The 27173-nt window shown below is 48.3% G+C and overlaps 13 protein-coding genes across 13 annotated transcripts; 8 read left to right on the top strand and 5 right to left on the bottom strand.

Moving 5' to 3' along the window:
* Nucleotides 1-144: 144 nt before the first annotated feature.
* ONS95_007178 (uncharacterized protein) lies at nucleotides 145-1371 on the bottom strand (the record flags this gene model as incomplete). The annotated part of the gene is made up of 1 exon (XM_058500674.1): nucleotides 145-1371. One exon carries the CDS (start codon nucleotides 1369-1371, stop codon nucleotides 145-147), a length of 1227 nt encoding a protein of 408 aa, XP_058349491.1.
* A 456-nt stretch (nucleotides 1372-1827) lies between these two features.
* On the bottom strand, nucleotides 1828-3363 carry ONS95_007177 (uncharacterized protein; the record flags this gene model as incomplete). The annotated part of the gene is made up of 2 exons (XM_058500673.1): nucleotides 1828-2142; nucleotides 2293-3363. The coding sequence occupies 2 exons, from the start codon at nucleotides 3361-3363 to the stop codon at nucleotides 1828-1830; spliced, it is 1386 nt and encodes a 461-aa protein (XP_058349490.1).
* Nucleotides 3364-4193: 830 nt separating this feature from the next.
* On the bottom strand, nucleotides 4194-6367 carry ONS95_007176 (uncharacterized protein; the record flags this gene model as incomplete). Its single annotated transcript, XM_058500672.1, has 2 exons — nucleotides 5616-6367; nucleotides 4194-5518 (listed from the first exon to the last, which is right to left on the bottom strand). The coding sequence occupies exon 2, from the start codon at nucleotides 4863-4865 to the stop codon at nucleotides 4194-4196; it is 672 nt and encodes a 223-aa protein (XP_058349489.1). The 5' UTR covers nucleotides 4866-5518; nucleotides 5616-6367.
* Nucleotides 6368-6403: 36 nt separating this feature from the next.
* On the bottom strand, nucleotides 6404-10999 carry ONS95_007175 (uncharacterized protein). The gene is made up of 3 exons (XM_058500671.1): nucleotides 9726-10999; nucleotides 9587-9671; nucleotides 6404-9539 (listed from the first exon to the last, which is right to left on the bottom strand). Exons 1-3 carry the CDS (start codon nucleotides 9730-9732, stop codon nucleotides 7424-7426), a joined length of 2208 nt encoding a protein of 735 aa, XP_058349488.1. The 5' UTR covers nucleotides 9733-10999; the 3' UTR covers nucleotides 6404-7423.
* Nucleotides 11000-12383: 1384 nt separating this feature from the next.
* On the top strand, nucleotides 12384-14549 carry ONS95_007174 (uncharacterized protein). Its single transcript, XM_058500670.1, has 3 exons — nucleotides 12384-12728; nucleotides 12779-12926; nucleotides 12979-14549. The coding sequence occupies exons 1-3, from the start codon at nucleotides 12501-12503 to the stop codon at nucleotides 14043-14045; spliced, it is 1443 nt and encodes a 480-aa protein (XP_058349487.1). The 5' UTR covers nucleotides 12384-12500; the 3' UTR covers nucleotides 14046-14549.
* ONS95_007173 (uncharacterized protein) lies at nucleotides 14526-16714 on the bottom strand. Its single transcript, XM_058500669.1, has 2 exons — nucleotides 16214-16714; nucleotides 14526-16075 (listed from the first exon to the last, which is right to left on the bottom strand). Exon 2 carries the CDS (start codon nucleotides 16002-16004, stop codon nucleotides 14694-14696), a length of 1311 nt encoding a protein of 436 aa, XP_058349486.1. The 5' UTR covers nucleotides 16005-16075; nucleotides 16214-16714; the 3' UTR covers nucleotides 14526-14693.
* A 954-nt stretch (nucleotides 16715-17668) lies between these two features.
* Nucleotides 17669-20556, top strand: ONS95_007172 (uncharacterized protein; the record flags this gene model as incomplete). Its single annotated transcript, XM_058500668.1, has 3 exons — nucleotides 17669-19085; nucleotides 19151-20366; nucleotides 20550-20556. 3 exons carry the CDS (start codon nucleotides 17669-17671, stop codon nucleotides 20554-20556), a joined length of 2640 nt encoding a protein of 879 aa, XP_058349485.1.
* A 261-nt stretch (nucleotides 20557-20817) lies between these two features.
* On the top strand, nucleotides 20818-21501 carry ONS95_007171 (uncharacterized protein; the record flags this gene model as incomplete). Its single annotated transcript, XM_058500667.1, has 1 exon — nucleotides 20818-21501. The coding sequence occupies one exon, from the start codon at nucleotides 20818-20820 to the stop codon at nucleotides 21499-21501; it is 684 nt and encodes a 227-aa protein (XP_058349484.1).
* Nucleotides 21502-21840: 339 nt separating this feature from the next.
* ONS95_007170 (uncharacterized protein) lies at nucleotides 21841-22577 on the top strand. The gene has a single exon (XM_058500666.1). It carries the CDS (start codon nucleotides 21854-21856, stop codon nucleotides 22424-22426), a length of 573 nt encoding a protein of 190 aa, XP_058349483.1. The 5' UTR covers nucleotides 21841-21853; the 3' UTR covers nucleotides 22427-22577.
* Nucleotides 22578-22775: 198 nt separating this feature from the next.
* On the top strand, nucleotides 22776-23383 carry ONS95_007169 (uncharacterized protein; the record flags this gene model as incomplete). The annotated part of the gene is made up of 2 exons (XM_058500665.1): nucleotides 22776-23248; nucleotides 23314-23383. The coding sequence occupies 2 exons, from the start codon at nucleotides 22776-22778 to the stop codon at nucleotides 23381-23383; spliced, it is 543 nt and encodes a 180-aa protein (XP_058349482.1).
* Nucleotides 23384-23764: 381 nt separating this feature from the next.
* Nucleotides 23765-24334, top strand: ONS95_007168 (uncharacterized protein; the record flags this gene model as incomplete). The annotated part of the gene is made up of 1 exon (XM_058500664.1): nucleotides 23765-24334. One exon carries the CDS (start codon nucleotides 23765-23767, stop codon nucleotides 24332-24334), a length of 570 nt encoding a protein of 189 aa, XP_058349481.1.
* Nucleotides 24335-25322: 988 nt separating this feature from the next.
* ONS95_007167 (uncharacterized protein) lies at nucleotides 25323-25848 on the top strand (the record flags this gene model as incomplete). Its single annotated transcript, XM_058500663.1, has 1 exon — nucleotides 25323-25848. The coding sequence occupies one exon, from the start codon at nucleotides 25323-25325 to the stop codon at nucleotides 25803-25805; it is 483 nt and encodes a 160-aa protein (XP_058349480.1). The 3' UTR covers nucleotides 25806-25848.
* Nucleotides 25849-26171: 323 nt separating this feature from the next.
* ONS95_007166 (uncharacterized protein) lies at nucleotides 26172-27060 on the top strand (the record flags this gene model as incomplete). The annotated part of the gene is made up of 2 exons (XM_058500662.1): nucleotides 26172-26604; nucleotides 26690-27060. Exons 1-2 carry the CDS (start codon nucleotides 26331-26333, stop codon nucleotides 27058-27060), a joined length of 645 nt encoding a protein of 214 aa, XP_058349479.1. The 5' UTR covers nucleotides 26172-26330.
* Between the last annotated feature and the right edge of the window lie 113 nt (nucleotides 27061-27173).

Raw genomic sequence — 27173 nt, 5'->3', positions numbered from 1 at the left:
AAGTCGTTCACCTGGACTTAGAGCGACCTGAAAGGTAGATCTATTCGATATGTGCTGCTATCTATATTCTGGAAGAATAAATATTTCCAAGTACTGATATTTGAATCCTAAAGAATTGACACAGAACAAGAATCATCCCTCTCTTCACAACAACAAAATTCCGTCATCTTTAGCCAACCTCAACTCCAACCCAACATGGGCCTCCCTACCACCCTCAAGCGGTCCGGATCCCAACACATCCCCTCCAACACCATCGACACATAACTCGAAGTCTTCATCAATACCACTCAACAAAGCACCAACTAGCACTCCAATCATCATCGGGCCAAACGAGTTCTTCGCAGGACACTCAAATTTCCCCATCCCAAAAGGCTTGAAAGCCATCTTGTCAAAGTTCTTCTCCTCCCAGCGAGCCGGTCGAAACTCCAGGGCGTCGTCACCCCACTTGATAGGATCGCGGTGGATGTGTTCGATGTCGATGGCGACTAGCTCATCCGAGAGTTGGCGATTGATGCGTCTGGTCGGTGGGTAGAGACGGAGTGTTTCGTCGACAATGTGGCGTACTGTGACGGCGGATGATGGGAGTGGTATTTCGAAGATTTGCTGGCTTGGTTGATTGAGAAATTGGTCAATGACTGATTTGTAGACCAAAGCATCTGATGGTTTAGCTCGAAACCGGACTTCAAGAAAGCAGTGCAGCACCACTCGCCAAAGGGTCTCATATGCCGGTAGGATCCAGTTGAGCGGATTGTCCTTGTCTGTAGTCTGCTCAAGTTGTTGGAAGCCAGCTCGAGGGCGGGTGAAGGAGTTGAGCTTGCTGATGAGTTGTTCCTTGTCGTTGAACAACTTCACTGTATCGTCGCCGCTGCATGCTTTGGATGCAAGCCACAGAGAGTTGATCTTGGCTGTGATAAATCCGACGTCTTCATCGGATGGCATGTCGCTTCCAGGGAAGAAATTCATGACCACGATCCGAAAAACCAGACTTTGCACGAGCCTGATCAGCGGAAGCGTGAGGATTCCGCTGTCTTCTCGAAGAGGGTTGAGAGTACTGTCGGCTATATTTTGTGCAGTATTTGAAAGTTCCACCCACCCGTGGTCTTTCGTCCTAATCAGCTCCTTGGCTTTGCTAACAAAAGCTCGATGGTAATCGACGTCTGTCGTGGTGAAGGCATTGTTAATACCAAATGCCGCGACAAGTCGTTTGTTGGGGATAGCACGAGATTCGAGAGTCGAGATGCGGAGAATGCGACGGACATGCAGGATATTGTGGATACGTCGAGGACAAGTATGCCGTCCAGAGGATGGCCGAATATACATGGCGACCAAGCAGCAAACCAGGAAGATGACTGGGATGACTAGTGAGAACATGTTGAGATATTCTTCGATTGGGATTCTCTTCCGAGCTGTTGTCATGGACTAGACAGGGCTATATGTAGCTTATCCTGTAGCACTTCGATTGCTGTAGCATATGATATGTAGATAGATACTTAAAGACCATATAGCGCTCGGCATTAGTTCATTCATGTGATTCGTTCTGTATCCTTTGACTTCCATATGAAAGGGAGAGTCTCTGTCTCATACATTCTGGCTTCTTGTTGAGATGTGATATCGTGGGTCTGTGCATATGCAAGCCGCCGAAGTTATGTTGCGTTTGTTCTTCGTTCGCGAGGCGATGAAGAGCTCACAGTACGAGGACCAAACAACTAAATGTCCGGACTGGAAACAAGTGATTGGGAGTTGACAGACGGGGTGCTTTTCAACGTAAAATGGGATATGAGACCTATCACACAGCAAGGGGTTGCTCTCTCTAACGTACGTAAGTCTCTAAGATACGTCTGATGACCAGTCCTCGCGACTCCAAGGGAACAATTCCAGTTCCAAGATCTTGACAAGCTCAAAGTCAGCATCTATAGAAACTTCAACAAGTTCGGCGGTAAGTCCGTTGACTAGTGCTGGTCTGATAGCAACACGTAACTCATCCCCACTTTCAAGGAATCCCTTCCAACGATCAAACCAGGGAGGTCGCTGCCGATTTCCGATTTTCCAATAACCCTCCTCTCCCTCGATCATGTGACTGAGGTCTTCAGGTCCTAGATCAACAAGGACATCGTAGAAAACCTCTTCCTGAATACTATGGACCTAGATCCCAAACGTTTTACCAAGTTGATTCTGGAATAACAAGGCTTTCCCAGGTGCAGTGTTTGTGTTCATAGTGAAGCGAGCAGGTTGACCATCGATGGTCCAGTCTTTTAAAGAAACAGCCATTTTACCCACATGCCCTGAAATTACCTGTGATTGAATTCTTCTCTGGAAGACAAACATAATTTCACTGGACAGGGGCCATCTTCTGCCGTGGTAGAGATGGAGGCGTTCTGGCTGTTGAATGTATACTACCTCGGGCTCTCCGGTAACCAACTCCATGTTGACAGGTTCAATCATATTCGGCCGGACACGTACATACGTTCGAGTGTTTGGCAACCGTCTGAGATAGATCCCGACCGGACTCCAGCGACGTGATACTTTCATTCGACAGTTCAGCACCGCCAAGAAAGTGCCGTTTGAGGGAATCAGATGAAGTTTCATTTTCAAACCAATGTTAGTCATCGAAGACTCTGACTGGTCAGCCGAGGAACCCCGGAGTATATTGTGGGCAGATGAAAACATTCCAGGAGTATTAGCCAATGCCTGACTCTCGTGCCAGATATCGGTGGCATTTAGAGTCCAATGTTTCCACGCCAGAATCGAATGGTCGCCAGAGGTCTTCAGTATTTCCAGCTGTAGTCTCTTGAAAGCCATACATCCTTCACCATAGATCATTGGCATATTGACCCCAAAAAGACCCATCAGGCAATACGCCATGTCTTCCGTTCGCTCAGTTCTACGGCTTGAAGCCCACGCCATCTTTTGTGCGATGCTGAAATCCGCCCTCAGGTCTCGATTCCCCTGAAGAGCCGTCTGAGGGATAGACGTCGCACGAAAGATTGCTGTCTTTAAACTCGACTTCGTTCCAATCTCTTTCCAATCGTTTCCATAGAAGACGACAATCTCCGGAGCAATAAGTTCCTGCAACGTCCAACCACGCTTGAACCACTCGCTCGCGCAAAACTTCGACCGTTGAGCCGCCGGATCCTCATCACTTGGAACATCTACAAGATACGCATAGCACACCTGCGCATCTAGATAATAATTGAACATCGAATTGATAGCCTCTGTTAGCTCGACATGGTTCTTCTTATCGATGCAGCAAGTGTCGATCCAGACATACTCGAAGCCGAACGATGCCGCAACTTCGCAGCATTTCAAAATTTTCTGGTAGCCGACTTTGGGGATGAGTGATGGTTTCAAAGATGGGTTTTGCATCTCTTCGAACGAGACCTCGTCTGCTCCCCATCGGTGAGACAGAATCGCATAGGGGGGGATTTTAGGGTGGGAGAATCGAGGAAAGGATTCTACTTCGTGGGTGCTCGTGTTGATTAAACGCATCGCATTTTACTTTGGCGGTAACAAGCTGGAGTCTTCAGCAACAGCTATGATTGTGGCAGGAATGGGATGCTGACGAGGTTCGGAATTTGGAGATGCTCGGCTGCAGCCTGATGATGGATTGGCTGAGCTGATGATTGGCTGACCTGCATAGAGGGATAAGTCACATGTTATATGGCTTTCGCGCCTCTCTGAAGGAAAATTGTCTTATGAATTTAAGTCTTATAATCAGGTATCTTCTTCATTGCTTTACTTCTGCGACTTTCGTAGTGATACCAGCACGCAGAGTCAGATTCAGTTGCACGTGATGTTTACTTCGGTCTCCCAGCTTCGCGTAGGTAGAAGGACAGCCTTTCTATCACGGCGATATTCCTGGGCAAAAGGACTTGTCGAGAGATATCAAATATATACTCATGTACTGATAGAATTATCGAGTGATGCTCAAAGATCGCTACTAACCATAGATTAACACCAAACAGGGAACTCGAATCGATCCTTTCCTCTGCGAGTATCAGCTAAGCGAGCCCCTCGTCAAGTCTACATGTATCTTACATCTTTCGAAGTCTCGATCACTTCATCTCGCCTCCTCACAAGCGAGACACCCGCAAGCTACCTTTAATTCCTCCTCCAGTTCCATATTCAATATTCCTCGCCCTACCCACCCCCCAGCCAATCCTTCATTCCCCCTTTACCCCCTCTATCTGTACCCCCTACCAACTCCACGCACAATATACACCTCCAGCAAAGACGCTACACCCCATAACCATCGTCGCATTTCCCTCATGTCCCCTCCCACCAAGTAATCCACACCTCCCCTCCACCCTCCCCACCATATCTTGTACCCCCTCGACCAACTCTTCGGCAAGCAGAACCCCAAGTCCAGATACCCAGTCACCTTTTCGGCCGTTGTCATCTTTAGCTGGTGGAGGTGGACAGCATTTATGGCAGGGTTGGTGAGGTGTTGAAGAGGGAGATGGAGATGGAGATAGGGAGGGAGATGCAGGGAGGATGACGAGGGGTGTGGTAAGTGTTAGGGTTTGTGTTTGTGTTTGGGAAGAGGCGGGTGGTGTTGTGGTTTGGTCGGTGCAGTCTGATGACCATGATGTTGATGTCGTTGTTGGCGAAGGCAGTAAATATGAAGGATTTGTAGTGTAGACCACCGGATTGGTGTATGATTGAGCTGGCGTGCTAGCTGGTGGGTAGTAGAGTGGTGGTGAGGGGGAGTTGACGGCGGTGTTGATCGGCTGGTAGTAAGTTGGTGTTGGAGGCTCTGGGTCGGCGTCCAAAGTTTCTGTGGCATCTGCTGGGATATAGGATGCTGGATATGCGACAGTCCGGCTTGTGAGAAAGAGGAGGATGGAGAATGCGATGGGAATGTGCATCTCGCACGTGGATCTGGAATAATACTTGAAGCTTGTGATCTAGAAAGTAGAGTTCATCCAATTCTGTATGCGTAGGAAGCAATAATCGGAATAACAAATAAAAGTTTCAAGACAAACAAGAACGAGCAGTGGGTAGCAAAAAGCGTGCTCAAAGTATGAGAACAATTCAAGATATAATCTTTCCCAGAAACTTGAAAGTATCAACATAGCTTGATGGCAACATATTAACCATTAACACCACACACCCAGCCAACAACCGAAGCTTTCAAGCATGTCAATAATGACTCTAACCTCAAAAAAGAGAATACGCTTTGTATTGCATGGAACACACGAGGACCAAACTAAAAATAGAGCACAGCGACATTGACAGCAACACGTTCATGCAGCTTGCCTATATCCCGCTCTTGACATTCCCAGCCGAGCCGAAAAACAAACATGTTCGGAAATGTATGAAAAGGCTAAAAGAGGTAACATGGTCGGCACTCATTGTTTGCTTCAGTTTCTTCCACAGCCTTATCTCCGTTCGTCTTCTTGCAAGCTTCCCAAACACACCCACTCTCCTAGTCATAACCCCAAAGCCCAGATAATCCACCAAGCTTCCAGGCTGTGTTCTACCCCACAACCGGCTGGCATTTATACATATTCCCCTTCTTCTACTCCCCAAAAATCAAATTAGCATTTTTTCCCTCCAAAACACACCCCCCATATATCAATTCTCAAAGACACAAAAAAAAAACGGTTCAAACCTACATCCTTACAACACCCCGGAAACCCAAACCTCGTCCCCTGAAACACACACGTATACTCATTCTTCACCGTCACATTCCTCGCAATCATCGGGAACGGCTGATAGCCTATTGTGTCCCTCCCCGTCAGCAAGCATCTCAACTACCATCGAATAATCCATTTTTTCCCTTTATTTGACATTTAAAAAATATAGGAAGAGCGTAAGAGAAAACGGGTAGGGGGAATAGGGATGAAAGAAAGGACGTACAATCCGTGCCATCAAACTTCCCTCTCTTGACTTGCGTGACGGAATCACAGCATGAGGCGCGGTAGAGCGTGTGTTCGTTTTTGGGACAGTGCCATGCTGTTGCTGGGGTTGATAGTAGGCTGGTTGTGATTGTTATTAGGAGCGGGAGGGGGAGGGGGAGGGGGAGGTGCATCGTTCTTGGAGTGTTTGTTCTTGGTGTTGCTAGGACTGGAACAAGGACGGCAGGGAGTGTTTGTCGTTTGTGATTGTGGGTGATGTGCGTGGGGATGAGGTGGTGGATAAGTGTTAGCGTGTTTGCTACGATAGCGAAAAAAAAAGAATGAAAAAAATAGTGGAAACTAAGGAGCGAGAAGAATGAATATGATTATTAGGTTCAGACTTAAGAACTGGCAGGGGGAAAATGGTTCGATCCAGAGAGTGACAGAGGCAGCGAGAAAGAGAAATAAGAAGCGTAACCTACAGCTCTACTTATACTTATACCTATCTACCCCCATACCAACACCCCCCCCCCCCCCCCCCCCCCCCCCCCCCCCCACCCTCATCTCGCACTCTCATCCTAGCTCTCCCTTCTTCCCCTCTTCCCTTCTCCTCCAAAAAGACAAAAGCACCCCCTCACACTCCTCTACAAGAAACGATCTGCAGCAGCCTATCACATTCAATCCCAAACATAAGTTAAATCTCCACACCATCACACAGCCCCGCACAAGATACAAATGAGATAAACATACAACTGCAGGCGACCTCGCAGAGCCGGGCGGTAGCATGAACACATGATTTCCGATAGAAAGCCCAAGCGATAAAGGACTTCACTCATCTCATCTCATCTCATCCCATCTCGTAAGACCTGCTAAATACACATTACACAGCATGCTAGGTAGGGAGTGAGAGCTAGCTGCCATATTGCATAATCTACATTTGTGTACCACCGGCTGTCAAGTTGGCTAGCAAGCTGCAAGCTGAATAGCATAGCGAATGGAGACTGCAGGCGGCGAGAACCCCGCCTATAGGTACTGCTCCTCACTATTTAGGTAGGTAACTTACCAGTCCCGATTCTCGATACCGACTGTTCGCTCTACATGACAACTGAAGAGAAGGAAAGAAAGGGAGGGGAAGGGAAACCGCACAGCACAAGCTGACCTGAAGAAAATTCATGAACAACCACAACGAACAAAGTCCATTATGCACCCACCCGGAACTCGATAGATAACAGCAAGGTTATTGGGTGGAACATAGAGGAGACGTGAATTTCGGGTACCTGCTTTGTATGACATGATCGCCATTTCGATATTCATAACTTCCGAGCCGTCCGTATAGTAATTCATCTCATTGCACTGTAGCCCGAACCAATCGATATCCGCACGGGAGGATGGGGGAAAGGACGGAAAGAAGGGCGAAGAGGGTCTGGTTCCCAAAACCACGCTTGCTTGCTTGCAATTGAATGTATCTGCCGATCGTATTCCAAATTCCCGATTTCCAATTCTCCGATTCTCCAAATTCCAGACTCCGTCGCCTACCTGCTTGCCTTCCATGCATGCATGCATCCATCAATCAATCAATCAATCAATCAATCATCCTGCACATCCCCACGTCCCGTCAACGGGCCCGCAAGACCCAACATCCTCCTCCCTAGTAAATCATCCTCACTCGCCAAACTAACCATACTCTTCCTCCTCTCCATCCCTCCACTCCCACCCGCACCTTCACTCTTCTCTCTCTGTCTCCTCTCCCCCCTCTCCCTCAACTGCTCCCTCAACAACACTTCCTTCCTCCTCCTCTCCTCTTCCTTCAACTTCTGCTTCGTCCCCTCACCCGCACCCGCACCCGCCTTCCCCTTCCCCTTAGACGAACTCATACTCATCTCCAGCCCCATATCCTCATCACCTGAGCTCTCGACCGTTTTCCTGCGTTGATGGTGCAAGTTTGCGGAACTGCGGTACCCACCCGCGGGAGTGAGTGCCCCGCCGCGGAGGTCACGTTCCTCTGCTGCGGCGAAGATATGTTCGATCCAGCGGGAGCAGCGGTGGATGTATTTCCATCCTTCTGGGAAGACGCCTACGAACTGGAGGAAGCCGTGAGAGATACCTGGGATTAAAGCTACTTCGACGACGTCGCGGTCGTCAAATTCTTTGTGGAGGCGAATGTCGGCAGCTTGGTCTGCTAGGTATTTGGCTGCTTTCGCGCGGCGGATGCGGCCTGCAAAGATGACGGTGTCGTCGACCAAGGGGTCGCGCTCGCCCGTGAGGAAGTAAGTTTTGGGGAATTGAGAGAGTATTGAGTCGGGTGCGAGGATGGGTGAGAGGAGGTAGTCTTGAGAGAAGTCGGGGCGGTTGTGAGGGCCGATGTAGAGGATAATCATTGCTCGCATCATTTCTGGTGAGAGGATTCGATCGTTGAAGTAAGAGATCATACTTGCCATGGCAAGTCGTGTCTTGAGCGGTTCGGGATGATGAGAGGGCGATTGCTGAGATACAGACTGTTTTCGAGCAACTGGTGGTGAGAGGACGCTGGGAGCTGCGGTGGAGTATTGTGGAGATGGTAGAGTAATAGATAGCGGAGCAGGACTATCTGCCAATGGAGGCGTGGTAAGTTTAGGTGGTGTGTGCTCTTCATCTTCTGAATGATGAGGGGTTCCTGCCGCCATAGTATATTGCATACTCTTCTGACGAATGAATGTTCGATTCGTCTTCCTCATCCTCCTATCCTTGATCAAGGACATTTGCTCGTCTGACATCCAATTGCCGATATTCATATCCAGCCCGGGGTATATCAAAACCAGGCCATCTGGGATTTGAGGTGCTTGCTGACCATGAAATTGGCGTGTGTTGAAAAATCCAGCCTCAATGATCATGATTGTAAGGCCAGTAGCAAGGTTTCCGCCAGCACTATCGCCTGTAATCACGATTTTCGGAGCCACTTCTCCCGAAAGCCCTAAACATCTTCCTCTACTCGCCATGATTGTGCTGTAAACATCAAAACACTCGTTGAGTGCATATGGGTATGGGAACTCGGGTGCTTTCTTGTAATCCAGACTCAGTACTGGCAAACCAGTTCTCCCTGCCCACGCAAAGAGCTTGTCGTCGTTGGTTCGAGGGTCCATCGCAACAAAACCTCCTCCTGGTATATCCAACACAACCTTGGTATGCTTCTTCAGAGTCGAAAGAGGTCCGTCAAAATACAACCATCCATGCACAGGTTCCTTGTAATCCGAGCTCGCCGGTCGTGGTATCCTGATCTGCCGAGGAGGGTACCTCATGAATCTAGGTCGCAACAAGTTCGTGAGGAAGCTCAGGTATGGTGTCGTCCCCTTATTCCAGCTGACCCGTAGATGTTCCACGGTCAGCATCCCTCTGACCTTGCGCACTTTCTCATCTGCCTGCTCTGCCGCAATGAGATAGTATCCCGTAAAGACAATACTAGCAAGATCTCTCAACCACTTCCGCCGTATCCGCATCGCAGACCAGAACCCCGCATCCAGCGCTGTTGTGACCCATGTTGCGCGAAAGTAGGATCGAGTGTATAGGTTTGCGAGTGGTTCGGGGCATTCGAGTCCAAGTAACTTCCCAAGATTCCGCGCAATGTAGAGGTAGAGGAGGGTCAACACGAGCGTCTGCCATGGTGTGAGGATTGTGGAGAGTCGTCGCGATATCTTCCTCAGAGTTGGTGGGCCATGTTTGTGCCCTCTGCGATACAATTAGTACCCTTTGTGTACAGTGGCGGATTGACATACCGGAAGAGGTAGAACGACCAGAACGAAACCACGGCCAGGACTTGTATCTTTCTAAATTGCACAGAGGGTCGACCCAGAACATGATCTGTAGGCTTCGAATTAGCAAGACGGTACTACCCGTGGTCTGCAACTGTCTTACCTATCATCTTGACATAGGATATGTTTTGTACAGAGCAGAACCCGAGGAGAGTTCCGTGAAGAGCAAAACAAAGAGATTCACATGTGAACCCAAGAAAAAGAAACAAGCTTCACTGGTGGGGAACCATGCTAAACCAAAACCAAAACGAGTCTATCCGATGTCTAGTCCGGTAGAAGTATCCCAATGCACATGCAGATTGAGTGATAGAAAGGGTTCGAGTCAGAAAGTAAGCTGGTGTCACGACTCTCGGATCATGGCAGAGTCGTGTGTTTTGGGAGCGCAGACGACTCGTCGACAACACGAAGAGCTTGTGGTGCGTATGACCAGAAATATGCAAGCTACTTTGACCTCGGCCTATGTTCCTGCGGCGGAAATCGAAGGCTCATCGAATGAGAAGCGCGGGAGAGCGGCTTACAGAGTGCACTGGACCATGGGGAAGATGGAGAGGACGACGATTGGACGTGGCGGGGTGCTTGAAGTGAGGAATGTACTCGTAAGCATGTGAAGACAACCATGACTAAGCACTAAAACGTGATATTCAGTGGACTGATTGGCAATGTGGTTGGAAACGTATATAGATACTAAGGACTTCAGATATCTTAAATGTATATTTTCATTGGACAGTGTTGGTAAGAATACCTAGGTGATTTGAATCTTTGACAGGTTGTAACAGGCGACGGGTAAATATATACTTACCAGGTAGGCGTAGGTAAAGTAGACCAGCCGCAGCGGAAGAAAAGACAGTTTGACACAATTAAATACCGTCACTATCTTTCTGCCAATGAGAAGAATGGAATTCTCGCAGAGCCCTCTGTGCTTGGCCAGGAGTACGGAAGTGGCACATTGTCACTTTCCGGAGAGTCTTTGCTCAGAACATGGAAATGGAAGGATAATAAATAAGATCAGGTGACCATCTTCATCGGCCATTCCCGAGTCAGCCTCGTCTTTCTTTGGTATCCAATCGCATAGGTAAGGTAGCACGGCACGGCAGGCGTTCCTCTCAGCCTTGTCAACGTCCAGTTGTCAACTCTAGGTACTTTAGGTTTTGTCCGTCCAACTATCCATCAAAGGCAATCCTTTGTCCCTGTCTCTTCGCTTCATTCTTTGCCATCTTCAGATCTCATCATCTGACTATGAAATGAATTTTCATGGTGCAATAATAGGGGCCAGACAGAACCTTCTTATTGCCTTTGCCCAAATCGCAAATGACTCGCTGACGGTTCGTCTCGTATTGCGTACCTCGACTCGTAATGAATGGAATGTCCTTTCCCGCCTTCCCTTGGCGATTTTATGAAGCGGGATTTATCCAATGATCTTGGCCCTGCAGGAGGCGGGTACCTCCTCTTCCTTTCCTCTCCTCTCTCCTGCCCATATCTTCCTCGGTTCGGGAGATGCATTCTCGACTGCACCGTATTGCATCGCATTGCATTGCATTGCATTGCATTGCACAGGTTTCTCACTCACCGGCGACGTGATGATTCCATTCCGATCTTCTCCCAGAGTCCCAGCGATGCATCGCATCCCTTCCTATTATTCGTAAGTCCATTTCAGATATGATACACCTGTCTCTAAGATCTTCCCTCACCCACGATGATCGCTTCAGGGCATGATGCTTCTCGTTCATTTTGGCCATGTGGATCAGCACTCTCTTTTGTGTTTTGATTTGACGATTGTTTCACGCCGGCACCCGGGAACACCGTACAGTATGGTATGGACACAAATTGCCCGCTTGAAGCCCGAGCCCACTACTCTACTGCAGGGGAACGCCGACCAGTGGGTTGAAACAAGTTCGAGACTCGTCCGCGTTGTTCCCCTGAACTGAACTGAACTGAACTGTGCATCCAGAGCGAGCGGCGGTCCAGTGACTCTAGTCAGGCTAGTCAGGCTAGTCAGGCTAATCCAGACTTCCCGGGCGCCACTGCACGCCTCCCGCAGGGGGCGCTGACAGGCACGCAAGCCAGGAGCCAGGAGCCAGGAGCCAGGAGCCAGGCCTGCCCGCCGGCACCCGAAAGTCAAAATTCTTAAACATGAGAAGGGAAATCTGTGGTCTCAACGCAAAAACTCCTACAGCCATGAACTCAATATTGGCCCTTGGTATTCGATTTTTTTTTTTTTTCTTTTTTTTTCAATCCATACTCAGCCTCCCGTCTCCCCGTCTCCCATCATATCACATCACAACAATATCTCACTGCATCCAGATCCACTGCTCCAATTTGACGTGGAATCCTCCAAGTGGCCCGAGCCGTCCCAAACTTCAGCCTCGCCTAGGGGGCCTGCACATTTTATCCACCCCCATGTATTTTTAACCTCATTGCGCCAACATCCCAGAGGTTCTCACACCTAACATCCAATTAACTTTTAAACCTCGGGTTGAGTCTCCATCAAACATGCAGGGCAGCCGATGAGATGGCCAGAAGTAGCATTAGTACACGTCCAATATACCCATCAGACGTTTCTAAAACGGCCAAGACCAACCGGGAACCCGTAAGCTGATGGCTCGAAAACTGGGGGCGGAAGGATTCCCCTGGATTAGAGACGTCCTTGCATTACTAGGGTACGTCGTCTAGATTTTTTCTTTCTTCTCTTGAGCTCTCATCTTTATAACCAGAGCTTCCTCGTCTGCGCATTTTCCTGCTTTCTTTCCTGCTAATCGTTTCTCAACCTTTTGTTTACTCAAGGCAGCTCGACGTGGGAAGTTTCCTTCGCTGTAAATCGAGTTTAATTGCTACTACCGCTTTCGTTTTTTCCCTTTTTTGTTTTCTTTAACGCATCACTATGTCGGACGATGCTGCTCCATCTGGCGGAGCAGGTGGTGGTAATGCACCGGCACACGCACACGCAGACGCAATCCATCACTATGATGTCCCACAAGTACCAGTCAATGCATCCAGGAGATCGACATGGACGAAAGACATGACGGATGTGCATGTCAGTGGCACACAAACACCTATGAGTGGCATGAACAGAATGAGTCGTCTTGAGCCGGGTCTCGACCACTACTTCGTGAGTTAAAAATCATTCAATTGGCATTTCTGGAGCTAATTGATCTCAAGGTCGGCCCTCGAAACATGGACGGCCATTCCAAACTTCCTTACTTCATGCGAATGCACGGCAGTGTGACGCCTCGAATGCTTCTCCCTTTAGCAATCATCGGAGCATGGGCAACATGTATAACCTGCATATCTCAATTCGTGTATCCACGTACGTTCTACCCTCAAAACTTGCAGGTGATACCTCCTAACAAGCACCTTAGTCGCCGTCAACACCCTCCTCCTTACAGTTCTCGGTTTCGTGGTCGGTCTCGCCCTCTCCTTCCGCAGCACAACCGCATACGAGCGATACTCCGATGGCCGCAAAGCATGGGCAACCCTTTCCGTACAAGCTCGCAACCTCGCCCGTAACATTTGGGTTCACGTCGACGAACGACCTGAGTTTGAAAAGGAAGACCTCCTCTCCAAAGTGACAGCCATCAACATGATCCTCGCCTTCGCTGTCTCCCTCAAGCACAAGCTCCGCTTCGAGCCATACGCCCACTACCCCGACATCCACTCTCTGATTTCCCACCTGGACACCTTCGCCCTCGCCGCACACAAAGCCGAAAACACCGTCGAAAAGAAACACTCCCCCTGGAAAGCCATCGGAATCTACCTCGGCATCCCCTTCGCGGAATCCAACCCCCGCAAAGTCCTCAAGCGGGCCGACCGACCATTGGGAAACCTCCCCCTCGAAATCCTCACTTACATCGCCGCCTACATCGAAGAGGTTTCCGTAAACGGCACGCTCAAGAACCCCGTTATCACAGGCCAAATCATGACCGCCGTCGCCGCACTCACAGACACGCAATCCTCCGCTGAGCGCGTCCTGACAACTCCCCTTCCAGTCGGATACAACATCCTGATCTCCCAAATCGTCCTCCTCTACGTCTACCTCCTCCCCTTCCAACTCTACGACGCCCTAAAATGGATCACCATCCCCGGCACCATCGCCGCCGCCTACATCATCCTCGGTCTTGCCGCCATCGGCAACGAGCTCGAGAACCCCTTCGGAAACGACGTCAACGATCTCCCTCTCGATGACTACTGCAGGGAATTAGCAGCCGAGTTAAACACCCTGACAAGCGTGCCTGCGCCGAGGTTCAGCGATGTGGTGAGAGGGTGTGGTGGGACCACGGAGAATAAGGTGCTTTGGCCGTTGAGCGAGGGCGGGTTTGATCAGTGGCATGGGAGGAGTATGAGGGATATTAGGAGTGCGTTGAAGAGTAAGGTTATTGCGGGGGATAAGCTGGCGGCTTCGGATGGGGGGAGTTTGGTGACGGTTTGAAGCGGATAGAAATTCGAATTCTGAGCTTGGGGAGATCAGTGTCAGTCTTGAGATCCTGGAGCCCGAGGCGGCTGATCGGATCGGACTCGACTGGTCTTCGCTATTCTTGGATTCTTGTTCTATTTGTCTCGTCTCATTTCGTGTTGAATTTGTGAATACCGGGCTTGCTGTGCTTGTGTACAAGCGATGGAGCATGGGAAAATTGCGGATTGTGCATATTTATTTCTTTAACGTTGGCATTCCTAAGCTGACAATTGCATTTGGTGGCGTTTTTAATTTAATATGATATGATATCATCGCATCGAATCATTTGTTTACATTCTCTATTTGCTACGCACAAGACCTTTAGTGATTGTTGTACTGCTGTGATTATGCTTTGAACTTTCGAACTTAAAGTTCGCTTGTTCGTTTTGCTATGTTCGCCTGGCGATATTGGTTGTCTTCCAGTGCTGAAGGGATTGAAGCATCTGCCGGTACATCAATTCAGGCGGGATACTAATCACGTAACAAACATTGATACAAAGCAGTGTATATGAAAATCATATTGAATCACGAATAAGAGCACTTTACCACCATTTATGGAACCTACGTCTACTCTCCCCATCCCCACCTTCGCTCACTCACCTCCTCCAACAAATCCATCTCCACTCACTCCCCATCCCACGGCCTAACCACAACCTTAACCCCACTCACACCACTCTTATTCAACTCCAAGGCCTCATCCACCATCCCCAACCCCCCCTCCACAACCCTCACCCTATTCGGCACAAACCTCCCCTTCGCAATCCACCCCTCCTCCCCACCCAACGCCCTCATCAACGGCTCACTCAAATACCTCAAATCCTCCTGACTCCCCAACCCCAGAACCTGCCTAATCTCCACCTTCCTCTCCCCCTTCTCCCCCAACCTCGCAGCCTCCTCATCCGGACGATCCGGATGCACAGTATGCAGCGTCACCAAACAACTCCCCTCCCCCCTCCTCCTCACAGCCTGCAGGATCTCCACACCAAGCCTCTGCGTACCAGGCGCAGAAATAGCATCAAACACAAACGCCACTTCCAGATCTCCAATCACCGAGGCGAAATCTTGAACTCCGCAAACCTTCCTATCAAGCACGATATCCGCGCCTAGCTTTTCAACCAAGGCGATGTTATCTCCTCCGGAATTCGTAACGATCTTCTCGAAGCCAGAGAGTTTAGCGAGTTGCACCGCATACTGCCCCACGGAACTCGCTCCCCCCAGAATCACCACCGCCTTCCCTTTCCCAACTTGATCCCCGCCAGTGGACCAAGGTGGAGACATGCCGTATCCGATGGTGTGGTAGAATGCTGTTACTACAGCCATGGTAGCGAGGGAGATTCCCGCTGCGGCTTCGAAGGAGATGAATGTGGATGTGGATGCGGATGGGTTGGATGGGTTTTTGGAGGAGGGGATAAGAGAGATCAGCGAGGAGGGCATGCTGCAGTATTGTTGGAAGGTGCTGGATTGAGGGGTGCCGATTATGCCTTGGAAGAAGACTCGGTCGCCGGGTGAGAAGTCCGTTACTGCGCTTCCTAGGGAGATGATCGTGCCCGAGGCGTCGGAGCCGAGGATTGCGGGCTGGAAGGGATGGATGAGTGTCAGTTCAGTTTGGTAGACGTTCTGAGGTTTATTCTGTGACGTGGAGAGTTGTGGAAAGGAGGAAAGGAAAGGAAAGGAAAAGAAAGGAAAGGAAAGGAAAGGAAAAGAAAAGGAAAGTGAGGGGAGGGGAGGGAGAGGATGAAGTGGAGGGAGATGTACATAGCCTGGCAAGAAGAGGTCGTAATCTCGCATTTTCCAGTCGACGGGGTTTATAGCCGTGGCTTCGATCTTAATCGCTACTTCATCTGGTTTTAGGGGTGGGAGGGAGCGTGTTTCGATCGTATGTTGCGCTTTGGGAGACAGTAGGACGGCGGCCTTGTAGTTCGAGGGAGACGACATTTTTGATTTGTTGAATGAATTGGGATGAGTGGTTATGAGCGTGAACCGATTGATGCTGGGCTCCAATCTGACTTTGATGGCGATGATAAGTATTGGCTCCGAATTGTTTTGGTCGAGAATGAGACTCCATATTCTCCGGGACCCTACTTCTTATATCCCTTTAGAGGATCTGATGTTAAGATCAACGACGTAGGAAATTCTAAGCTTACCAATTATCCTCCCGCTCGAAAACACCGAACTTGGCAGCTACATCAGAATTGGAGCCGTTCTTGCCAAAATCATCTCAGCGCAGCCTCTGCAAAACCACAAACGCTAAACGAGAAGTATCATGACGTGATGTGGTAATATTCAAATGCAAGGTTTCTGCTTAACTCCACGCAGTTTTATCCTCGCCAAGTCTTTGAGCTCCGACGAATATCTCGGCCTTGACCTTTCTCGCGATAAAAGGAAGACAATTGCATCTATGATACGCAATTGAGCAGGTTTTGAGAGCGCTTCATGTGCAATGTTTCTGGAATGGTAACGGGAATGTTTACAAATCAAGCTGCTGCAGTGCTGATCGATACCTATGCATTCTCGCCTGCCTTGGCTCTTTTCTTGGGGCGAGCCGAGCGAGGCGAGCTAAGCGAGGGATACGCAGGCAGGTTAAACGTCAACGTCGATGTGCAAGAACGATAAGAGAGAGATATGGCGCAATCTCTGTCATTCAAAACTTGGTGCTAGAGTAAAAATAAAGTTCTCAATGTCTGGACTAGAATGAGGTTTAGATGCCGAGCTGTACTACAAGCTCCTGATTGGACTCTTGCGAGTTCGCCAAGCGCAACAAAGTGTGCCGAGGAGAAGAGGTATAAGGAAGTTGTTGATTATGGTGGTTTTGTAATTAATCTTGGAAAATATTGGGAGGTCAGTGGGAAGATAACGGCTGTGCAGGAGGGTGTGATGTGTGTGAAGAGCTTTAAGAATGTGATGCCGACGAGAGATGGCTATGACAAAATCTTTGTTATCATTCCTTAAGCGAGTATCTACGTCCTCATTCTAACGAACAGCGACACGAAAATCTTATTTTTTTCCGTATCATTCCAATACGGAGACTTTTGCGTGTTAAATCTATTCTGAACTCTGAGTAAATTCTCATGTATTCCGAGATCCGACCTGAGGCGTTATTTGACCTGGTTGATTGGTTCTTGAGAGCAGGGGTATTGCATCCCTGTTCGGGCTGGGATACGATCAAGCTCGTTGCAAGAGAAGAAAATAGTTCTCAAATTAGATCCAAATTTATAAATAAGATGAGAGAAGTGAAATTGTGAAGTGTGAATTAATCAGTAGATGAAGGCTGATGATGATGAAGTAGTTGAGTTCTGGGACCCTGGAAATGGTTGGAAGCATTTGACCTCGTGACTGTCTTACCCGACGTGCATTGCCAAGCACTTGCAGCGGACGTCGTTTTGGTAAAGCGTCCCGACGATTTTGAAACACCTGAAAGACATGATCAAAGTCAGAAAACAAATCATTGATTTACCATCCACAGATTAGCTACTCACTTGTGCTTGCGATTAGCTGCAAAAAAGTGCAGTCGAGCTGGGGATCTCCTGCTTCTGCTTCTGCTCGGCAACCCCGCACTTGCATGTTTCATTAAGTCTTCCTCATACCTCTTACGAAGAAAAATGTCTCTCGAGGATTTATACAAAGACCTAGCTATAAGCAAAGAGGAAGGTGCACTAAACACCACCCCTCTCCCTGCTTTCAACTTTCCCGAACTTCCGGAGGCTATCACTACGGCTCATGACAAGGCAAACTGGAAAACCTTGGGCGAGATCCTCAACAAATGCAACGGACATGTCGCGACTTTGGATGGGATCGTCAATGATCTGGTGTCCGCCAGTGAAAATTTTCGCTATATTGGTGACTCTGTCAGGTGGATGAAGACTGAGCTGGAACGCATGTGCGAGATGCCACCATTGGCTGCTGAGGAGAGCGAGACCTCTTCGGAGTCAGAAGAAGAATCCGAGGAAGAGATCAAGCCTGTAAATGATGACAATTCTAGTACCCTAAGTAACGATAACGCCGCCTCGGACGCCAGTTCAGTTGAATCAAGAGCATCAGAGACAGAACGCATGTTCTGCCCTTCAGAAATGTACGATTGGTCGGAAATTGAGGAAGATGTCCATATGCTACAAGATATCATCATCATGAACCCCCTGATGGCCATTTATGAGATTCTTGATATGAAGACTACATCTGAGTCTGACTTTGACGACTTATTCGCTCAGCCGATTATAGCAAACTGGGACGGAGAGATGGTGGAGACTCTGCTCGAAGCCCTAGGATTTCTAGCTCAGCTATTGTTGAAAACATTTGAGCCCAACATAGCCAGACCGCCGGTGAGCGTTGAGAGGGTCGGAGGGACGAGACAGGAAAGCACTGGTACCGAATCAGCACGACCATACCCAAGCCCAAAGATGACCGATGCGCATGAAATTCGAATTCTTGAGCTGCTACCTGGTTTGAAGGATGAACCAATACAAGGCTTACTCACCATCGAGCATCTGTGGGACGACCCTCGATATGAAGCTTTATCATATGCGTGGGGAACCTCCACTACAACAAGGCCAATTAAGTTGAACAAGACAGAGTTTGATATCACCCCCAACCTCGAGACAGCACTTCTTCATCTAAGAGACGAGAAAGAATCACGACGTCTATGGATCGATGCCTTGTGTATCAATCAAAGCGATCCAATTGAGAAGCAAGCCCAAGTCAAACTGATGAGCGACATTTACCCTGCGGCGGAGAATGTGCTGTGCTGGCTTGGCCCTGAAGCAGACGACAGTGACTTGGTCTTTCAACGACTACAAGAATTAGCCGAGTTCAAGAAGGCTTCTGGGTCAGATTCTGACGACGAAAATGACTCTGATTCGGATGAGCAATCTGATGCTGAAGTCTGGTTCGAAAAGCAAAGCTTCCTAAGCGCTTTATTCAAGCTTCTATCTAGAGCCTGGTGGTCTCGCCTGTGGACTTGCCAAGAGTTCGCCCTCACGCTGCGTGATCCACAAATTATTTGTGGGGAAAAAACCATGCCCTGTAAGTTGAAAAACATGGTAGAAAGAAGATGTAATGCCAAAGAGTATGTGCTGATTGTTGTTCAGGGTCTCTGTTCCGTCTTGCAGCAAGACAACAAGCGCTGCGGATGGCTAATCCGATGATGCTCCAGGGTAAAACTGGAATGACCGAACTTGATCCGACTACTTTCTGGGAGACGTATGAGATATTGTATGGATTCTTAGCAGCCTGCATCCTCCGTAATAGTAGTGGATTTGCCGGCTTGCCCAGAACATCGCTATTCCATCCCCTCTATGCAATGACCATTCTCACGCGACGATATCGATGTCTAGACAGTCGGGATAATCTCTTCGGACTATTGAGTTTCCTACTGGAGCCTCATCGAGCGCTGCTCCCTCCAAATTATCTACAACCGGCAGAAACCGTCAATACCAAATTCAGTGCGGCAGCACTAGCAGTCTCGAGATCCGGTCGTCTGTATAGCTACCTATCGGTGGGGAGCCACTCTTGCGGGAAACTTCCTTCTTGGGTATTTGACCTGTCTTCTCGCATTGTAGATGGAGAATTCAATCCATCTACTATGCTTATGCCTCGTGGCAAAGATCATTTCTTCAGCGCTTCCAAAAGACGCAAGGCACAATGTATCCCACTCGGACCAAGATTGATGATACGCGGTGTGCTGGTAGATCTGATCGAGTCAGTGTCAAATGTCAATGATGGACAGGCCGTCAATCCAGCCAGCATGTACTCCAATCTTATCAAATTTCGGGCTTTGGCTGCGAGGAAAAGTGTTATGGATATCCCTCCTGGCCATCCAGTCTTCAAGTTCAAGAACCTGCGAGCAGCAGATCCTATCACCGACGTCACAACCTGCGGAATGTGTAGCGAAGAAGACTTTCATAGTGCTTTTAGAAGATGGATTCCTTCTGGCAAAGCTGATGGCGTTCCTCCAAATGCTGCAGAGTCGCAAAAAAACCCGCCTTCATCCTCATCTTCATCGGCTCCATCGTCTTCGTCTGTAGAGAGTAAAGAGACTGAAGAGAACATTCAATTAATCCTCTATTCTATCGTGGGTCGGAAACTGCTCATCACGCGCTCTGGCTTTTTCGGCATCGGTGTGAAGGAGATCCGGGCTGGAGACATACTGGTTGTCCTCTTTGGCTTCGATGTTCCAATGGTATTGAGAGATTGCGGTGGCTACTTCTCGATGGTGGGAGCGGCTCGAGTGGGTGGAATCATGGAGGGAAAACTCATGGAGTTTGTGGAAGATGGAACTTTGCAAGAAAGGACTTTCCTTATCAGGTGAGTATTGAAGTCTAGAAAGGTGCCGAAAATCGGAAACGAATGGAATGACAGGCGAGAGCGTGTTTGCTCAATATACCATCACCAGGTGTCTACCAGGGAGATTTTTTATCATTCTGAAGACCATGTCCGAAAAATCGCAATGAGAATTACAAGGGACGAATTGAGTTAATGTTTCCGTAGGCCATAAGGGATTAGTCAAAATTGCTTTGATTTTTTGTGGCAAGACAGATACCGAAACATCTGAAAATTCTTGTGGGTGAATTGACTACTATGGAAAGACAAATGAAGGTGAATATCGATTGAACCAAAGAACGTTCTCGTAAGCGATACCACTACCATTACTCCACAAATCAAATTTTCTACAACCCCTTCTGTGCAGCATTACTAGAGCTCACCTCGCGATCACGAAGAGCACCAAACAAATCGCAATGCTCTGCCCGTACTCGCGATGCCATTTCATTTCGACATCTCATGGGCTGGTCACCTGACAGATACTGTCACAAGTGCTCTTCTCCTTCCGCTGGTCTACCTCCTCGAATTTCTCACCGAAGACCTCCCTCGAGTAGGCATCTACGTCGTCAAGATCTACTTTCAATGTGCTAGCATCATCTTCTCTACGACCATTTACTGCTCTCGCCTTCTTCTTGCTAGCTTCGTACAATACATCGCAATCACCCTTGTCTGGATCCAAATGAGTCTCCGGCTCAGCCTCATCGCCTCCACGATCTACATCCTGGGTCGCTTCCTCCAGATACTGTGCGAGTTCTTTATCAAAAACCCTGTCTACACGGTATTGGCAGCTATGGGAATCCTAATACTGCGGGAATTGTTCAGATACTTGGTCCCGATCTTGACGTGGGCACAGTTGGTTGATCGAGGTATCCAGGCGATGATATTCAAGATGAAGTCAATGGCAGCGAAGAAGAAGATGAACAGGAAGTTTGTGGTTGTTCGAAGGTCACAAATGATTGATGAGGGCACACAGACTGTTAAGGCTTGGGATAGGGTCAAGGAGAAGGTCAAGCTCAAGGAGATACAAAGGCCCGATGGTCACCCAAATAAATCCGACGAGGACTGGGAGACGGATTCAGAAGATGAACATGAGGAGATACCTGGAAGAAGAATGGTATGATTGCTATAGCATGTAATCCTTACCCTAGCATGGGATATGATGGGAATGCTATCGGACAGCTTCCCAGTTAGTGCATAGGTACTGGGCAGCGTGGTGGATGTACGTGAACCGAGCGAAACTGCAAATCCAATGAAAAAATCCTACTAAATCACAGCATTAAACCCCAAGACTGTTCAAATGTTTGATAAGTTCGTGCATTTAATGTTGTTGCTTGAGCAGGTTGTGTACCTATGCACCTGTGGCCGACATCATTCATTGTTTTCTTCTCGCTTAGCTTTCTTCCGCGATAGACTGGAGATATGTCGCGCGTTCATAACACGTCTAGGGTCGCGCCACCAACAAAAAAACATCTATGAAGTGTGACAACCTTATTCTACATATCAGCTGTCAATCGCCCGACATGGACTTCTCTGCCTCAAGCAATACAGTCGAGCTCCAGATCCCATCTCTCCTCACGAGCATCTATAACGCTACGATCTATATCGTCTCGCTCCTGTTCCTTCTAGGCTACGAATATCCAAAAACATCATTTGGCATTGGAATGCTACTTGTATTTATCCTCCTCTACACAATGCTCAACTCCATCATTCACGCCTTCTTCACCACTGCCGTCCATCGCCTTCCGCTGGCTATCGCACTTGTCTTGGTTGTTGTCGCGTGGTATCTACATCGGTTGATCCAAGAATACGACATGAGTGTACTGACGGATGCTGTTACTGCTGCGGAACTGGCCGCTGTGGAACAAGCCAAGTTCCTGGAATACGATGACGAGGGTAGCTGTGAGGGTGGTGGCAGCAGCAATGGGAAGGAACTTGGATATTTTGGAAAGATAAGAGAAAGGGCGAGATCTGGGGGACTGGATACAGATGTCTGGCAGGGAGGTCAGAGGGTGAAGAGGACAGGTTGGACGCCGGAGAGTGCGTAGAGGGATGGTAAACAAGGGCTGTGTGGAGGAGGCACGTGAGGAGGAACCACTATTGGGGACGACTAAAGGCTCCTATCGGAACAAACAATCGTCAGACTTGTGGGTATACTCATACGCTGTTGCTATTTCGCGGGATTTTAAATCGTTGCACCCAAGTGCTTCTCTGCAACCACTGTCACGTGCAGTGATCAAAAATCTACGCTTACATAAACTAGTTCAGGGGCTGACAGTGCCGTAAGCAAATTTAAGCATTCCTCGGCAGGCACCAACTCAACTTCCAAGACATCAACCAGACACATATTTCATTGTCGTATATCATTACTTTCTTCTTGATCTCAGAGCACCAACAATGTCGCGAGAATTGGATACATATGTCGCCCCTAAGCCGGAACCGCCTCAGCCAGGCCACCCGGCCTTGTCAACACAACTACTCTACCAGGGTCTGCGCTTCGATGTCTTGCGGCTCCTTCTCCCATTCGTCTCCCACCTCTTCTTCCGCTTCATGCTCTTCGTGATGCTCTACGTCTTTTCTGTGCCGCATCTACTCAAAGATGCCGACTGTATTCGCCTCGTTAAACTCATCCCTGTCTATTGGGTTCTCAACATTCTGGTCAGACAGTCGATGCGGATGGTTGTGCTGGTCAGTTACAGCTCGCGTGTATTGGGGATTACACTTTTGCTCGGACTGGTTATTGGTGGTCTGGGGTTCGGGTGGAATTTCATCCTCAGGAAGAGGCTGCATTTGAGATTTACTTGGCCCCAGTGGATCGCTATGTTTGGGATGGCTTGGCTGCTTGTTGGTGTTGATCTGGGCGGTGGAGCGTAAGTGACTGCCCCTGTGGCTGAGAGCTCCTTCTATATGGATTTCGACTTACTTTTCCTTACAGCGGCGGTGGAGGTGATCCTGGGTTTGGGTTTATGATGCTAGGTGCCATTCTGAGACCGTATGGAGGATGATGGCTCAGTGCTGCCTAGCCTGCCTTATTGGGCAAATGACTCACCCCGATTCACGCATATTTTTTGAGGGGAATTTATTATGGCTACGACTATGTTATGATTCTGCTAGATTCAATAGACCGAGGTGCTGTCTCGAAATATTCTGCCCGTTTTAGGAAATTCTTCTGTCACCGACTAGGTGAATGGCTCAAATTAGAAGTCATGGCCAAATCCCCGCTCATAAGCGAAAGACTCCGCTGTTAGATTGCATACAATCAAACATGACAATTTAGTCAACTAAAACTCAATCATCGAGAACTTTAAAGCTCGGGACACGTTCCACATTCGAAGCACAGACACAGACCTCGTTTGTTTCAACATCAGTACCAGAATTCAACTACAATGGCCGGCTCTGCAAAACTCTTGTGGCTTCAACACCTTCCCGGCGATACGAATTCCACTCTCGCGATCATCGATGATCTTTTCCCTGGTGATCTACTGAAGCTGTTCTCCGCCTGTGCGTTGTTCTCAGTTATCATGATCCAATTCCGTATCGCACGGGGCTTCTTCCAGGATTCTTTGCTCGCATTTGATGTGTACTATGCAATCTACATGGAGTCTATCCGGATTGTCACTCTGATCAAGACTATCGTTTCCTGGAACTCGATGATAAGCTGGGTGGGCCTCCCCGATATCCTTACATCGATGATCATCCTTTCCATCGAGTTCTTGGTCCTCTGGAAACGGAGTGAGGATCTTAATAGATGGCGGATTTTCACGATGGTAATGGTACTTGAGTACCCTCAGATATTTAACAGACTTTGGATCTATTGCAGCAGCACTGATACATGCGATGTGCTTATCGCTATAGCTGATATAATATACTTTTGTAGTAGTATATTGCTTCTTGCTGTCTTTTCCTCCTGGTACTACGAACTGGCTCTCCGGCGCATTGGTGGAAGAGTGGCTTGAGAAGTTTCGTCTGTTGAACCAGGATTGAAATAGTTGGAGAGAGATAGCGGCATAGGTACTGAGGATTTGCAGAGAAAAGAACAAATACCTTTATGGAGATATACTATCTTACGTGGCAATCCTCCCATTGATGACATGTCTGTACAACAGAGAGTACCACACGAAAAGCTCTTTTATTGCATCTGATTGATGTGTCTCGTCTAAGTCGTACCTTTTTGTCATGTTCTGTGTTGTTTTTGGGACTATCAGACCCATAGTCATGGCTTTCGTCCAAAGTGGCCCACCCTACATAATCATATGATCATCTCTTGAAACAAACCGTCCCAACTTCTCTCCAAGGCCACAAGCATACCACCAAATTCTTTTACACAATGTTTTCCCCTTTCTCGCCCTCATGCAGGATGTGGTTCCAGCCCTCTGGCATATCCACGCTCCCTCCATGGACATCAGAAACGTTATCATGGCCGTCTTGCTTACTTGACACCTCGCAGTCATCTTTTCTCGCATTCTTCTCATCACGTACATTGTATATATATATCTCGATCATATTCGTCTGCTTTGATTCTGTATGCCTCTCGTAGCTTTGGGAGTCTGATTACAGCAACAATCACTCGTTCCACTGTAACTATGCTCCGATTCATTCTCCAAAATAAAGATGCCCAATCTTATCTTATGCTCTTCTTAGCCAAACCGATGTTACTAGACACTCTGGGAGAAGTCAATCGAACCCAAACGCCATCGATAGAGACAACCGGAACTACGAAATAGTCACTGAATGCAGGAAAGAAGATGATCGCTTGTTCTCTCGCGTCTTTGAAATCACCTTCTTTCGAGTCGCTTTTTTCAACCAGGTCTGTCACCTTCTCAAAGGCTCAAAGCACAACACCCCACACAACAAGCCTCCATTTCTCGATCTCTCGTCGCGACACCACAAACTCCTGCACACAATCTCAGTCACGAGCAGAAACAGGTCTGCAAGAACATCAATATGGGTTCCCCAGTTATTCTTCCAACCCTCATCGCTTTTCTCCTTGGCATTGTTGTCTCGATCTTGTACCGTCTATACCGCCTTCACTCTCACACCGAAGTCATCGTCAAGCAATCAGTCGAGCCTCTTCAAAACAACTCCTCCGTTGCCACGTCTGCTTCTGTTCCAGCTACTGTTGCTTTCACCAAGTCCGAACCAAGTCCGAAATCAAAATCAAAGTCTCAGTCTAAAACCAAAAACGTGTCTACAAATACCACGGCTACAAATATTGCCGCTCGATCTGCTACTCAGGCAGAAGACTCGCTTTCGTTCAAGGAGAAGGTTGATATGATTGGAAAATGGGCCGAGGAGATTGAAGATGCTGGCGAGTTTACGATTTCCTTGGATATGGGAAAGAAGCGAAAGTATATGGGCGGACTGTTCGCTGAGAGGATTGTAGTTGAGGGATTTAGGGCTCATGAAAAGAAGTTTCGGGTCCTGTGAGAAACATCGAAAGGATTAGGAACTCATTCTCACTGGAGGGAACTGCACTCTATGGAATTCCTTTCTGTTAGAGCGGAGATAGATTGATTCAGGGGACACTTGTGGAGTGACTTCTGGGTGTGTGTGCTCTTCAGGCTTTCTGACCAGATGGCTTATTGCAATTGTAGCTACCGGCAGGCTGCAAATGATGGAGCGAAGTATTGGACGAAGAAAAACATAAAACAGGAAAACAATTACATCACATAGTAGTGATTGGCCTCCTGTGAACAAGTCAAATCAAAATAAACGGGCGAAATACACCTCCCTTCGCTCCTACTAGTTCCGCACTAGTCCCAGTTGAGAGAGCTAACCGGGCGACGCGCTAGTTAAAACAATGGCCGGACATACGAAAACCTATTCTTCTCCTTCTCGAATCACAAAAGTTCCATCTCAAAATCATAAAAGAGCTGTACTGACTTGTATGATCCTAATTACCATATCACCTCCAGCCTTGCAACTCACTCAGTCGCTTCCAACCTCTGAAAAATGGCAGACCCACCTTGGCAATATGCGCTCTTCCTCCTCCTCAGCATCATCTTGACTTTCATTCTTACTGGTACCAGCCTCAGAACATACTTAGACGACATCAGTTTGGCAGATGGAGCTTTCAAGAACAGAAATATCTTTGAACAGTTCAGAGAAGATGATATAGATGCTGCCGTGTTCAAGGCTTCCTCCCAGCGTCATGTTCCAACTGCCGAAGTACCGGAGCTGCTACCTATGACAAGATCCATCATTCTAAAGCGTGATGTGACTCCAGGTAAGAAACTGTTCCCTTCAATCTCCCAATTCTCTTTTCTTCTACGTCCCGAGCACAGAATACCTCAACTAACATTGTTAAGTAGACTTCCCCTTCTACGACCATGAAGTAGCAAATCTCGCCGACGCGACTTCAGCTAAGTTGAAGAACTTCCACACCTGTCTTCACAAGCAAATGGGCTACCAAGAAACCAGCCGCCGCAAGCTTCATGCCGCCAATCAACTGTGCCTCTTTGAGGCCTTCACCGACTTGGAGGTATTGTTGGATGCCAGAGGTGTAAATGAGGTTGGATATGGAGGACTCGGTCTTGGTGATGATATCTGGGAGGAAGAAGGAGCTCACTACGTTAGGGCTGGACGTGCCCAAGGTGGTGGATGGTTCCTCGTGCGGAATGGGGAGAAGCAAGATGTTGTTAACCAGGAATCCTGGGCACATTACGTTCCCAATCAGCCCTAGGTGTCCGCATTCTGATTATGAGAATGAATAGAACGCAGGATATAGAGAGCCTGGGTGCTGATAATTGAGAGGATTTGGAATGGTCTGACAACTGTTCCTGTACTACTAGCGGT

Source organism: Cadophora gregata (assembly GCF_030347475.1).
Source record: "Cadophora gregata isolate MNR1 chromosome Unknown scaffold_19, whole genome shotgun sequence".
NCBI classification, from domain to species: Eukaryota; Fungi; Ascomycota; class Leotiomycetes; order Helotiales; family Ploettnerulaceae; genus Cadophora; species Cadophora gregata.
Note: the sequence above shows the minus strand (reverse complement) of the source record. Positions and strands in the feature narration are given on the sequence as shown.